This window comes from Schistocerca serialis, chromosome 5 (genome assembly GCF_023864345.2).
Source record: "Schistocerca serialis cubense isolate TAMUIC-IGC-003099 chromosome 5, iqSchSeri2.2, whole genome shotgun sequence".
NCBI classification, from domain to species: domain Eukaryota; kingdom Metazoa; phylum Arthropoda; class Insecta; order Orthoptera; family Acrididae; genus Schistocerca; species Schistocerca serialis.
This window is the reverse complement of record NC_064642.1, coordinates 721,510,422-721,524,198: the sequence shown is the minus strand read 5'-3', so window position 1 is coordinate 721,524,198 and position 13,777 is coordinate 721,510,422. Positions and strand designations below refer to the sequence as shown.

At 43.7% G+C, this 13,777-nt stretch overlaps 1 protein-coding gene across 4 annotated transcripts in view; it reads left to right on the top strand.

The window, feature by feature from the left end:
• Nucleotides 1-13,777, top strand: part of LOC126481405 (serine/arginine repetitive matrix protein 2-like) — a 349,894-nt gene that overhangs the window by 115,894 nt on the left and 220,223 nt on the right. For all 4 annotated transcript variants that reach the window (XR_007587552.1, XR_007587553.1, XM_050105134.1 and 1 more), the window contains exon 5: nucleotides 3,675-3,759. Coding sequence is in view for 2 of the 4 variants with exons in the window: in XM_050105134.1 (XP_049961091.1) it covers nucleotides 3,675-3,759 (85 nt within the window). In the remaining 2 variants the exon portion in view is untranslated. The remainder of the gene's footprint in view (nucleotides 1-3,674; nucleotides 3,760-13,777) is intronic.

The window sequence follows — 13,777 nt, the reverse complement described above, 5'->3', positions numbered from 1 at the left end:
TCCTGATAACGACGATCTCCTGAGTAGTCCCCGCCCGGAGATCCGAATGGGGGACTATTTTACCTCCGGAATATTTTACCCAAGAGGACGCCTTCATCATTTTACCATACAGTAAAGCTGCATGCCCTCGGGAAAAATTACGGCCGTAGTTTCCCCTTACAAATGCATAATTTTCGTGCAAGAAAATTTTCAAAAAAATCCTTAATATTTTCTGCTTGTAAACAATTACTACTTAACCACAAAATGGGGCATAAATATGGAGACTGGTTTATCACAGAAAACACTCAGAATCAAGCACAGAATGACCATCTTCCAACTGCGTGCAACCAAATAGTGCAAGCACTGTGCATGCTGAAATTGAAACTCCTCTCGTATTGGAGACACAGATAAACCATCCATGAAAGTTCTGTGGTATGTTTTTATTGGCTGTATTGCCTTCGGACACACGAAAATATTGTATTTTAACTTTTTATGCAAGTTTTTGGCCTCTTGCCACTTCTTTGACTCACTCATCAGTCTAGCAGTTGATTAGCATGAGGTTTTCACTGTTCAACACTGTTGTTATGGGCCAAGTACAAGAGAGATTTTGAAGCTTTAATGTTGAGTGACCGATGGGCACTGAACAGAGTGGTTAAGTATTGAACTGGAATTATTTTTGTCATCAGAAATTTAGTTCGTCTAAGGCGAATATGTTGTTAGCATTTATAAAGTGCTCCATACCTGAGATTTTAACTGCTCATGACAGCTTTTGACTAAAAAAAATTTTGAGAAACTCAACAAATTTTTCACTGAATATTGTTTTAATTTTGTCCTCATTTCGTATGGGAACCTGCTACGCTTTTCCAGTCAGTCTCTCTTTTGGAAATAGGCTAAAATCTATATCTACTAAGTCAACTGAATGCATTTTTTACAGATGCCTTCTTAACAAATGAATAAGTAATGTGTTTATCTTTTATAATTTATCTAGTATTTCGTCTTTTATAATTTATCTAGTATCACAAAAGCAAACTGAATTTCATTCATAAAATCATGTAATAATAGTAGTAATGCTTATGGTCAAGCCGGCCGGAGTGGCCGAGCGGTTAAAGGCGCTACAGTCTGGCACCGCACGACCGCTACGGTCGCAGGTTCGAATCCTGCCTCGGGCATGGATGTGTGTGATGTCCTTAGGTTAGTTAGGTTTAAGTAGTTCTAAGTTCTAGGGGACTTATGACCACAGCAGTTGAGTCCCATAGTGCTCAGAGCCATTTGAACCAATGCTTATGGTCAAACATAACATTGAATAATGCAAAACAGTTAAAATTTTTAAAGCTAACATAATTTTATCTGAAAAAAAAAACATAAATAATATTTGTTAATGGAAAACACTTGCCTTTTTCGCAGCAGTTAAATATGTAAATAGGGATATCGCAAAATTTCAGTAGTATAACAATAAACCTCCACAAATACTGATACTACTGGCAGCATAACAGTGAATACGTACTTCAATGCTACCTTGTAGAACACCATTACTACATTTATGATCTAATGCTATAAGACGCTTACATCACAAAGTAGTATAAAATCTGTATATGCAGACATGTGTAAAGCAGTGTGTGTGTGTGTGTGTGTGTGTGTGTGTGTGTGGCCCGCATCTCGTGGTCGTGCGGTAGCGTTCTCGCTTCCCACGCCCGGGTTCCCGGGTTCGATTCCCGGCGGGGTCAGGGATTTTCTCTGCCTCGTGATGGCTGGGTGTTGTGTGCTGTCCTTAGGTTAGTTAGGTTTAAGTAGTTCTAAGTTCTAGGGGACTTATGACCACAGCAGTTGAGTCCCATAGTGCTCAGAGCCATTTTTTTTTTGTGTGTGTGTGTGTGTGTGGGTCCACCACCACCACCTCCTCTCAAACCCAAACCCCTGGATCGATTTCAAACAAATTTGGCACGGAAACACTACACTTCATGGATTGTCAAAATTCCCAGCTTCCATGGGAGCAGACATATGGGCAAAAAACAAGGGTTCAGTCTCTGATGTGTATGCTGCCCTGTGTGACAGGCATGTAGTGTGGGAGTAGTAGAAGTCTGCCTTATCGACGTGCTTTGTAGGGCACCCTATTTGTCAGGGCCAAGGAACAGTTCTCAGGGGGCCCCACTCCTTCATGACAAAGGCTTCCATGCACGACGTGTGGGTAGTAGTAGTAGCAACTTGCTCTATCAGTCTGTTGTGCAGGGGCTACGTGTGTGGATGGGCATAGTTGAGAGGGATAGGGGAGGACACACGCACGCACGCACACACACACACACACACACACACACACACACAGAGAGAGAGAGAGAGAGAGAGAGAGAGAGAGAGAGAGAGAGAGAGAGAGAGAGAGGGAGAGAGGGTGGGGGTGGGGGTGGGGAGGAAGAGATGGATAAGTGCGGGAGGATAAAGTGCTCAGAGAGAAATGCGGAGGAAGAAGTGGCACAGAGAGGGGGGGGGGGGGTGAGGGGGGGGGGGAGGAGACGTGTGCAATATATGTGTAGAATATTTATGCAGGCAAAGCCATGGGGAAAAAGGCTAGTGTGTATAAAATATAGCATATTTTTGTATATGTCTGCATCTCCTACCAAACCACTGGAATGGCTTTAACCAAATTTGGTTCACAAACAGCAAACTTCACAGGTGTCAGCATTGTGAGGGTTTGAACCTCTTAGCTCCCATAGGAGCAGAGGTACAATAAGAAAGTGGTTTTTCAGTCCTTGACAGGTAGGCTGCCCTTCACAACAGTTTATTGTGTGGGGAAAGTATTAGTCTGCCTTATCAACTTGCTTTGCATGGCAGCCTCCACATCATGGGGAAGAAAACGAAGTGACGATCAGGGGGGGGGGGGTGAGGGGGGAGCAGAAGAAAATGGGGAGGGAGGGCGGGGGGGAGAGAGGGGGGGATGGGTTGAAGTGGGGGAGGGGGAAGAGGGATAGTCAGAAGGGGGGAGTTGGGGATGGTGACAGCAAGGGGGAGTAGGGGATGGACAGGGAGAGGACAGAGTAGATGTGTGCAATATACATACGGAACACTTCCACAGGGAAAAGGCTAGTGTGTGTGTGTGTGTGTGTGTGTGTGTGTGTGTGTGTGTGTGTGTGTGTGTGTGTATATGTGTGTGTGTGTATGTGTATATGTGTGTGTGTGCAGGTATAGAGTATAATCATTTGATATTGGGACTTTCTGTACACTTTGCAAGAGTTTTATTTGAAATATGGTTACAGCTTTCAGATTCAGTTTTTCCCTCTGTCAGATGTAACAGATTATAAATCTTGACTTTCATAGCATTTTTTGTGTGTTTGAGACATTGATTGTTTTAAGATGAGGTTCTGTTACTCTTTTTACTCTTCATTTTAAAATTTCTTTTATCACTGCGGTCGTGTATTTGGACCATTTAACAATCTCATGTGGAAATTTATGCTTGCAGTTAATGTATTTGCATGTTATGTTTCTTGTAATATTGCCTGTTTGTTTCATTATTTGCTGCTGTGCTCTTCCCTTTTCATGGTAATTCTGCACCAGTAACTAAATGTTTGTTGTACAGTTTTGTACCATGTTTACATTTACCTTTAGGAAGTACCGTGTTTATATTTACCTTTAAGAAGATGAACTGTGCGACCTAGAACCTATTAGTTTTTCTGGTGTTTACTAACTTATTTCTTGTCTTATTACAGGGTTTGATGTCTTTGAAGCAGAAGCAGTTGCCTGAGCCACCCAAGTTATTAAGTATAGAATTTCCTAGTATTCCACGTAATGCAGGTAAGTCGACGCACAATTTGATTTGGAAAATTTTTTGCTTTGTTATATTCTTGATTCTATCAGCTTAACATTGAAGTATCAAACAGTGGAAAATCCAGGATGGATTAATGACAGTATCATTGAAATATGAAACAGTGGAAAATCCAGGATGAAATAATGAAGTGTCATAACAAGGATAGATTACTACTCACCATATTGTGAAGATGTTGAATCGCAGACAGGCACAACAAAAAGTCTGCTAAACAAGTAAGCTTTCAGCCAAAAGGTCATCTTCTGTGTGTGTGTTTTCTACTTCAGAAGGAAGCCCTTTGGCTGAAAGCTTACTTGTTTAGCATTCCTTTTGTTGTACCTGTCTGTGACTGAACATCTCCACTACATGGTGAGAAGCAGTCAGTCCTTTTTATAATATTGTCATTAACAGTGAAATATAGCGTATCATATATTGAACGTATATTTGTACATAGTTTTTTTGCTTTAACTTAAACATTTATTTCAAGAATCTGTATAATCTAACAGTTGAAATTAATGTGAAACTAGGGTATGGGTATGAAATGATGTGTGTGACGTATTTTAAATCAGTATAGCAATTTGGAAGAGATGTGAGATCATTTTGCTATTCATAAAGCAAAACCAACTGAAGTGATTGAGAGTAAAAGTTAGATGAGAAGCCTATCGGAGCTGAATATGGGTTTTGCCTGCAAAGGTATGCAACCAGTCTGAAATACTGATAAACCATTTGGAATAGCTCATTAAATTTATAAACTTTAGACATAATGAAATACATGTGAAATGTATTAAAAAAGCAGAGAAGGTCCAAAATGAAACTTCAGAAAAAGATAAAGATCTCACACTTTCAAGGCATATCATTATTGAGTTCCCTTTCACCAAGTCTTACTGTGTTGTCCTACATCCACATCTTGCTAAATTGTCAAACACTCACTAGAGTTCAATTGTTTCCAACCCATTCATCTCTTTTGCTTGATGAAAAATTTTGTAGCCCCAAAACTACCATATTTCTCAAGACTGATCGGTCTATTCATCTTCAGCTTCCTGGTGAGTAGAAATAAGACTTTTTGTACAAGAAAAGAAATATTAAGGAGTTCAGAAAAATAAACATAGTTAATAATAGTGCTTCAGTATTTTGCAGCATAGCATTTCCCTAAACTCTTATCTTACGAGGAATTAAATTTGTGGCTAATTACAGGGGAAGAAAGGACGGAAAGAAGCTGGTCACACATGTTTGAAACATAAAGCACTCAGCAGAAATAAAAATGATAGAAATAGTTTTTGCAGTATCCAACACTGGTTATTGACAGTGTTTGTGTTCTAAGAGAAGATAAAATTGAACAAAGTTGCCTGTCCAAGGTTAACCTTTTGACTGCCATGGGCACGTATACATGTCGTCCTACGCTGTTCCCCGGGGAGTTGTGGACGTATATACATGTGCCACTTGGATTTTCCTACAATGCTATGGTCATGTAAAGGCATCCTGAGCTGCCAACCTCTCACTGCTGTGAACGAACTACTTCCATATCCCGGTGAATAAAAAAGTTTTGAGCATTTATCTTACAACACATATGCCTCATTGTGTGCTATCATTTACAGAAAACCTCGTTTTGATATCTTGAAATGTTTATGAGATATAATGATTGTTTTGACCCATGGTTCGCGATTTGCAAGGACGTATGAATGGGCACGTCACATGCAACCATTCTTTGGATATAAAACCCAATGACTTGAGAAAGAAATGAGATATCCTTCTGCTCACAATTTTAAGTAAAATTTCAATATCTTATCTACATTCATCCATTGCAATGTATGAGCTAAAATCAGCCATATGCCACACATTTTTACCTCTGCAAACTCTTTAAAATTTCATGCAATGTTTGACTTAATTCAATGCAGTGCACTTAGTATGATGGATAACGAAAAGAAATTCAGTTATTCATTGAGTGAATGTACCAGACTGTAGATGTGCAAAAATAAATTTTTTTTCACGTAATAGTTTTCAAAACATCAGATGAAAAGTATTTCATATCAGCCAAAACGCCATTTCCCAGCACAGGCACCAGCATGTGGCGAGCAGTACAGCCTCAGCGTGGAATGTAAAGAGCTTATCTCTAGCAGCAAAAGGGTTAAATGGATTTTCAAAGCATCAAATACACTGGAATATTACAGAATGTAGTTGGGCATCAAGTCCAAGTATTAAATAAAACTGTAAGTTGTATAATGATTCAACAGCCGCATACTTGCATAATTACATACCACCAGTCAGTGGTTACAGGTTGCTTTTTAAAATTTTGTACACATTTCACACTCCACTTTTCATAAAGTGATATTGCAGAGATAATAACCTGAAAAATCACCTGTTCCAATGTCCAATATCACAAGGATACACCTAAAGGTGAGAGTATTAAAATCCTAATGGTATACTGCCGAAGCATTCGCACCAGAGTTTGAAGCACTCATGAAAGGCAGTGAAGTGGACTTAATGCTAGGTACAGAAAGCTGGTTGAAATCTGCAATTTACAGCAGTGAGATTTTTTTTGGGGGGGGGGGGGGGGGGTATTTAAGTGTGTATTGAAAGGATAGGCAAATGGGGAAATGGAGGTGGTGTAGTTGCCACAGTAGACAATAAACTCGAATCCACTAAGATAGAAATTGAAGCTATATGTGAGACTGTTTGGGCAAGACTCGGTATCAGAGGTGGGCATAAAATTATAATTGGATACTTATATTGCCCACCAGACCCATCTCCTGATGTAACCGAAAACTTAAGAGAAAACCTCAGTTCGCTTGTATGTATGTTGCCCTACACTACTGTAATCATAGGTTGACTTTAATCACCCAACAATTAATTGGTAAAATTAAGTTTTGTTAGTGGGTGGGTGAGGGGGGGTGGGTGGGTGGGTGGGAGGGTGGTATGATAAGACAACCTGTGAAACTTCACTAAATGCCTTCTCTGAAAATTATCTAGAACATACATTAGGAACCCCACTCATGATGGAAATATATTGGATCTAATGGCAGCAAAGAAACCTGATCTATGTGAGGATGAGGATGTCCACATCGAAGCTGGTACCGATGACCATGATGCAGTTAGAGCAGCAATGATTACCAAAGAGTAAAGGACAATTAAAACAAGCATATAGGGAAACATTCCACGTGGGAAAAATATATTTAAAAACAAAGATGGTGTGACTTACCATACGAAAGCGCTGGCAGGTCGATAGAAACACAAACAGACACATACATACACACAAAATTGTAGCTTCGCAACCAATGGTTGCTTCGTCACGAAAGAGGGAAGGAGAGGGAAAGACGAAAGGATGTGGGTTTTAATGGGAGAGGGTAAGGAGTCATTCCAATCCCGGGAGCGGAAAGACTTACCTTAGGGGGGAAAAAGGACAGGTATATACTCGCACACACACACATATCCATCCGCACATACACAGACACAAGCAGACATGTGTAAAGGCAAAGAGTTTGGGCAGAGATGTCAGACGAGGCGGAAGTAAAGAGGCAAAGATGTTGTTGAAAGACAGGTGAGGTATGAGTGGCGGCAACTTGAAATTAGCGGAGGTTGAGGCCTGGCGGATAACGAGAAGAGAGGATATACTGAAGGGCAAGTTCCCATCTCCGGAGTTCTGACAGGTTGGTGTTAGTGGGAAGTATCCAGATAACCCAGACGGTGTAACACTGTGCCAAGATGTGCTGGCCGTGCACCAAGGCATGCTTAGCCACAGGGTGATCCTCGTTACCAACAAACACTGTCTGCCTGTGTCCATTCATGCGAATGGACAGTTTGTTGCTGGTCATTCCCACATAGAAAGCTTCACAGTGTAGGCAGGTCAGCTGGTAAATCACGTGGGTGCTTTCACACGTGGCTCTGCCTTTGATCGTGTACACCTTCCCGGTTACAGGACTGGAGTAGGTGGTGGTGGGAGGGTGCATTGGACAGGTTTCACACCGGGGGCGGTTACAAGGGCACGAGTCAGAGGGTAAGGAAGGTGGTTTGGGGATTTCATAGGGATGAACTAAGAGGTTACGAAGGTTAGGTGGACGGCGGAAAGACACTCTTGGTGGAGTGGGGAGGATTTCATGAAGGATGGATCTCATTTCAGGGCAGGATTTGAGGAAGTCGTATCCCTGCTGGAAAGCCACATTCAGAGTCTGATCCAGTCCCGGAAAGTATCCTGTCACAAGTGGAGCACTTTTGTGGTTCTTCTGTGGGAGGTTCTGGGTTTGAGGGGATGAGGAAGTGGCTCTGGTTATTCGCTTCTGTACCAGGTCGGGAGGGTAGTTGTGGGATGTGAAAGCTGTTTTCAGGTTGTTGGTGTAATGGTTCAGGGATTCCGGATTGGAGCAGATTCGTTTGCCATGAAGACCTAGGCTGTAGGGAAGGGACCGTTTGATGTGGAATGAGTGGCAGCTGTCATAATGCAGGTACTGTTGCTTGTTGGTGGGTTTGATGTGGACGGACGTGTGAAGCTGGCCACTGGACAGATGGAGGTCAACGTCAAGGAAAGTGGCATGGGATTTGGAGTAGGACCAGGTGAATCTGATGGAACCAAAGGAGTTGAGGTTGGAGAGGAAATTCTGGAGTTCTTCTTCACTGTGAGTCCAGATCATGAAGATGTCATCAATAAATCTGTACCAAACTTTGGGTTGGCAGGCCTGGGTAACCAAGAAGACTTCCTCTAAGCGACCCATGAATAGGTTGGCGTACGAGGGGGCCATCCTGGTACCCATGGCTGTTCCCTTTAATTGTTGGTATGTCTGGCCTTCAAAAGTGAGAAGTTGTGGGTCAGGATGAAACTGGCTAAGGTAATGAGGAAAGAGGTTTTAGGTAGGGTGGCAGGTGATCGGTGTGAAAGGAAGTGCTCCATCACAGCAAGGCCCTGGACGTGCGGAATATTTGTGTATAAGGAAGTGGCATCAATGGCTACAAGGATGGTTTCCGGGGGTAATAGATAGGGTAAGGATTCCAAGCGTTCGAGAAAGTGGTTGGTGTCTTTGATGAAGGATGGGAGACTGCATGTAATGGGTTGAAGGTGTTGATCTACGTAGGCAGAGATACGTTCTGTGGGGGCTTGGTAACCAGCTACAAAGGGGCGGCCGGGATGATTGGGTTTGTGAACTTTAGGAGGAAGTTAGAAGGTAGGGGTGCGGGGTGTCGGTGGGCTGCAACCCTTCTTTCCATCAGTCCCTATACCAGTTCCAAACTGAACAATCCATTGCCTTCACCCACCTAATCCTTCACCTACACATCAACTCAGCCAATGAACACACCCACCAACTCCTATCCTTAATAAAAGTCCTCAATCTTTCCTCTCCTGCATCCACGCCGGCTGTTCAAAGCATCCTCCTACAGGCCAACCGCAAATTAGAACAGCATGCCACCCTCCACCTCAAAAAATTATCCAATCTCCTGGTTTCCCACCTCCGGAAAGGCAACTCACTCACCCTTCACAAGCTTTCCAGCAAACCTCATACTCCTCTCATTGCACACAAACCCAGTCTCTCCCATCTACTCAATCTCCCACTTCCAGCTCCACTCCCTCCAAAACCTCAAAATTCCAATCAACGCAATCTGGAACCACAACACCCCAATTCAGTAGTTAACCTTTCCTCCAAACCTCTCTCCCAATCCGAAACCTCTGTCCTATCCAAAGACCTCACCTTCAGCCCCACTCCCAGATTCAACCAAACAGCCCTCGTCAAAGATTTACTGTCCTACACTCGTACTCTCTGCTGGAAATATCACTTTGCCACGAAGAAAAATGATCCTAATCCTACTCCTAATGATCCAACTCCCCAAGACACTATCCAAATTGAACCCTGCCTGGAACAGTTCCGTCCTCCGTCACAGCAGGACCCACCTCCTCTTCCTCAAAATCACCCTCTCCAAACCTTCCAGGAATTTCTGACTTCCAGCCTTGCTTCTCAATCCTTCTTAAAAAACCTTAATACTACTCCCAACATCACCACTGCTGAAGCCCAAGCTATCCGTGATCTGAATGCTGACCGATCCATCGTCATTCTTCCGGCGGTCAAGGGTTCCACGACCGTGGTACTTGATCATCGGGAGTATGTGGCTGAGGGACTGCGTCAGCTTTCAGACAACAACATATACAAAGTTTGCCAAGGTAATCCCATTCCTGATGTCCAGGCGGAGCTTCAAGGAATCCTCAGAACCTTAGGCCCCCTACAAAACCTTTCCCCTGACTCCATCAACCTCCTGACCCCACCGACACCCCGCACCCCTACCTTCTACCTTCTTCCTAAAGTTCACAAACCCAATCATCCCGGCCGCCCCATTGTAGCTGATTACCAAGCCCCCACAGAACGTATCTCTGCCTACGTAGATCAACACCTTCAACCCATTACATGCAGTCTCCCATCCTTCATCAAAGACACCAACCACTTTCTCGAACGCCTGGAATCCTTACCCTATCTATTACTCCCGGAAACCATCCTTGTAACCATTGATGCCACTTCCTTATACACAAATATTCCGTGCGTCCAGGGCCTCGCTGCGATGGAGCACTTCCTTTCACGCCGATCACCTGCCACCCTACCTAAAACCTCTTTCCTCATTACCTTAGCCAGTTTCATCCTGACCCACAACTTCTTCACTTTTAAAGGCCAGACATACCAACAATTAAAGGGAACAGCCATGGGTACCAGGATGGCCCCCTCGTACGCCAACCTATTCATGGGTCGCTTAGAGGAAGCCTTCTTGGTTACCCAGGCCTGCCAACCCAAAGTTTGGTACAGATTTATTGATGACATCTTCATGATCTGGACTCACAGTGAAGAAGAACTCCAGAATTTCCTCTCCAACCTCAACTCCTTTGGTTTCATCAGATTCACCTGGTCCTACTCCAAATCCCATGCCACTTTCCTTGACGTTGACCTCCATCTGTCCAGTGGCCAGCTTCACACGTCCGTCCACATCAAACCCACCAACAAGCAACAGTACCTGCATTATGACAGCTGCCACCCATTCCACATCAAACGGTCCCTTCCCTACAGCCTAGGTCTTCGTGGCAAACGAATCTGCTCCAATCCGGAATCCCTGAACCATTACACCAACAACCTGAAAACAGCTTTCACATCCCACAACTACCCTCCCGACCTGGTACAGAAGCGAATAACCAGAGCCACTTCCTCATCCCCTCAAACCCAGAACCTCCCACAGAAGAACCACAAAAGTGCTCCACTTGTGACAGGATACTTTCCGGGACTGGATCAGACTCTGAATGTGGCTTTCCAGCAGGGATACGACTTCCTCAAATCCTGCCCTGAAATGAGATCCATCCTTCATGAAATCCTCCCCACTCCACCAAGAGTGTCTTTCCGCCATCCACCTAACCTTCGTAACCTCTTAGTTCGTCCCTATGAAATCCCCAAACCACCTTCCTTACCCTCTGGCTCGTACCCTTGTAACCGCCCCCGGTGTGAAACCTGTCCAATGCACCCACCACCACCTACTCCAGTCCTGTAACCGGGAAGGTGTACACGATCAAAGGCAGAGCCACGTGTGAAAGCACCCACGTGATTTGCCAGCTGACCTGCCTACACTGTGAAGCTTTCTATGTGGGAATGACCAGCAACAAACTGTCCATTCGCATGAATGGACACAGGTAGACAGTGTTTGTTGGTAATGAGGATCACCCTGTGGCTAAACATGCCTTGGTGCACGGCCAGCACATCTTGGCACAGTGTTACACCGTCCGGGTTATCTGGATACTTCCCACTAACACCAACCTGTCAGAACTCCGGAGATGGGAACTTGCCCTTCAGTATATCCTCTCTTCTCGTTATCCGCCAGGCCTCAACCTCCGCTAATTTCAAGTTGCCGCCACTCATACCTCACCTGTCTTTCAACAACATCTTTGCCTCTTTACTTCCGCCTCGACTGACATCTCTGCCCAAACTCTTTGCCTTTACAAATGTCTGCTTGTGTCTGTGTATGTGCGGATGGATATGTGTGTGTGTGCGAGTATATACCTCTCCTTTTTTCCCCCTAAGGTAAGTCTTTCCGCTCCCGGGATTGGAATGACTCCTTACCCTCTCCCTTAAAACCCACATCCTTTCGTCTTTCCCTCTCCTTCCCTCTTTCCTGATGAGGCAACAGTTTGTTGCGTCTCACCATACAAAAGTGCTGGCAGGTCGATAGAAACACAAACAAACACAAACATACACACAAAATTCTAGCTTTCGCAACCAATGGTTGCTTCGTCAGGAAAGAGGGAAGGAGAGAGAAAGACGAAAGGACGTGGGTTTTAAGGGAGAGGGTAAGGAGTCATTCCAATCCCGGGAGCGGAAAGACTTACCTTAGGGGGAAAAAAGGACAGGTATACACCCGCGCACACACACACATATCCTCTCCTGGTGCTTTGGGATACTCTAATTCCTAGTACTTCTTTGGCAGAGTCCATGAGTCCTTCCCTCATTGTTATCCATTTGTCATTAACACTACCTCTTTGCCATTTTTCCATAAATCTGTTCTCCAAATCTGACGCCTTTCCTACCTCTTTGAGTCTTTCTATGTTTAGTCTTTCCTTTGCTTTACCTCTCCAGACTTTTTTCAACTTCACTTGTATTTCTCCCATTACTAGGTTGTGGTCTCAATTTATATCCGCTCCTGAATGAGCTTTAGCATTCTTCAAACAGTTCCTAAATCTTTTTTGTTTCAGGATGTAGTCCAACTGATATCTTTCCCTATTCAAATATGATATCCATGTGTAACGTCTCCTTTTGTGGTGTTCAAATAATGTGTTACCTACTGCTAATGAGTTTTCTTTACAGAAACTAATTAGTTGTTCACCTCTCTCATTTTTTTTCCTAATCCAAATTTTCCTACTACATCTTCATCTCTTCCTTCACCCACCACTGCATTCCAGTCCCCCATGATATCACTGGCATTTCTATTTTCTTTCTTGATGAGTTCTTGTATTTTCTCATAATATTCTTCCACTTCCTCATCTCTATGCTGGCTAGTTGGCACGTATAACTGTATTAATGCCAAATCTTTTGAACTACCCTTCAGTCGTATCATCATCAGTCTTCCGTCAATATATCGTACCTTCATTACCTTATTTTTCAACTTTTGCACCATCATATTCCTACTTTGTTTTCACCACTTTGGATTTCCCCTGAGTAAAAGAGCTTGTAATCTCCACTTTCTATCTCCCCATTCTCTCCCCATCTTATTTCACAGAAACCGAGGGCATCTAATCTGTTCCTCTTCATCTCCTGTTTTTAATTCTATAGCTTTCCTGCTTACAGTAGTGGCCTCACATTCCATGTTCCAATCCTTATCTTTGCTCCCTTCACTGTCCCTTTCTTCCTTTCAAATACGTCTACTCTCAGTGTGTTCCCCTCCCAGAGATCCGAATGAGGGGAAGTTTTAACTCTGGAATCTTTCACATGGAGAGACATACCATGTACTGCTTGGGAATGTAATGTGGTAGTTTCCCGTTACTTTCCACATAGGCAGTAGGATGCCTAGCCTAAAGTTAGCAGCTCATCATGAGTCAGACGCAGTCTGTAGCTGCCCCTCTGGTGTTCAGCCACTACTTGTACTCTTTTTGTACCCAAAAAGAAAAGGTGCCTCTTCTGCCAGCTCCGCCGTGCAAAAGTCCATCTTCTCCGCCTTCGCTGCCATTGAGGTCTTTACCGTATACCTGGCAAGGGGCCCTCACGAGGTTCTATCACCTGGGCCAGGTGAACCAAGGTTTTTTAACGAGGTGTTACTCCTCCCCCTCCTCCTTTCTCAACCAGGCTTGGGACCAGCTATGGCGGAGTTCAGGACTAACAGAGGATATTGCATGTATACAGAGAAGGGCAGCACATATGGTCACAGGTTTGTTTAATCTGTGGGAGAAGGCCACAGAGATACTAAAGGAATTGAACTGGAAGACTCTTGAAGAGAGATGTGAACTATCCTGAGAAAGTCTGTTGGCAAAGTTTCAAGAACCGGTTTTCAATAGTGACTCTAGGAATATAC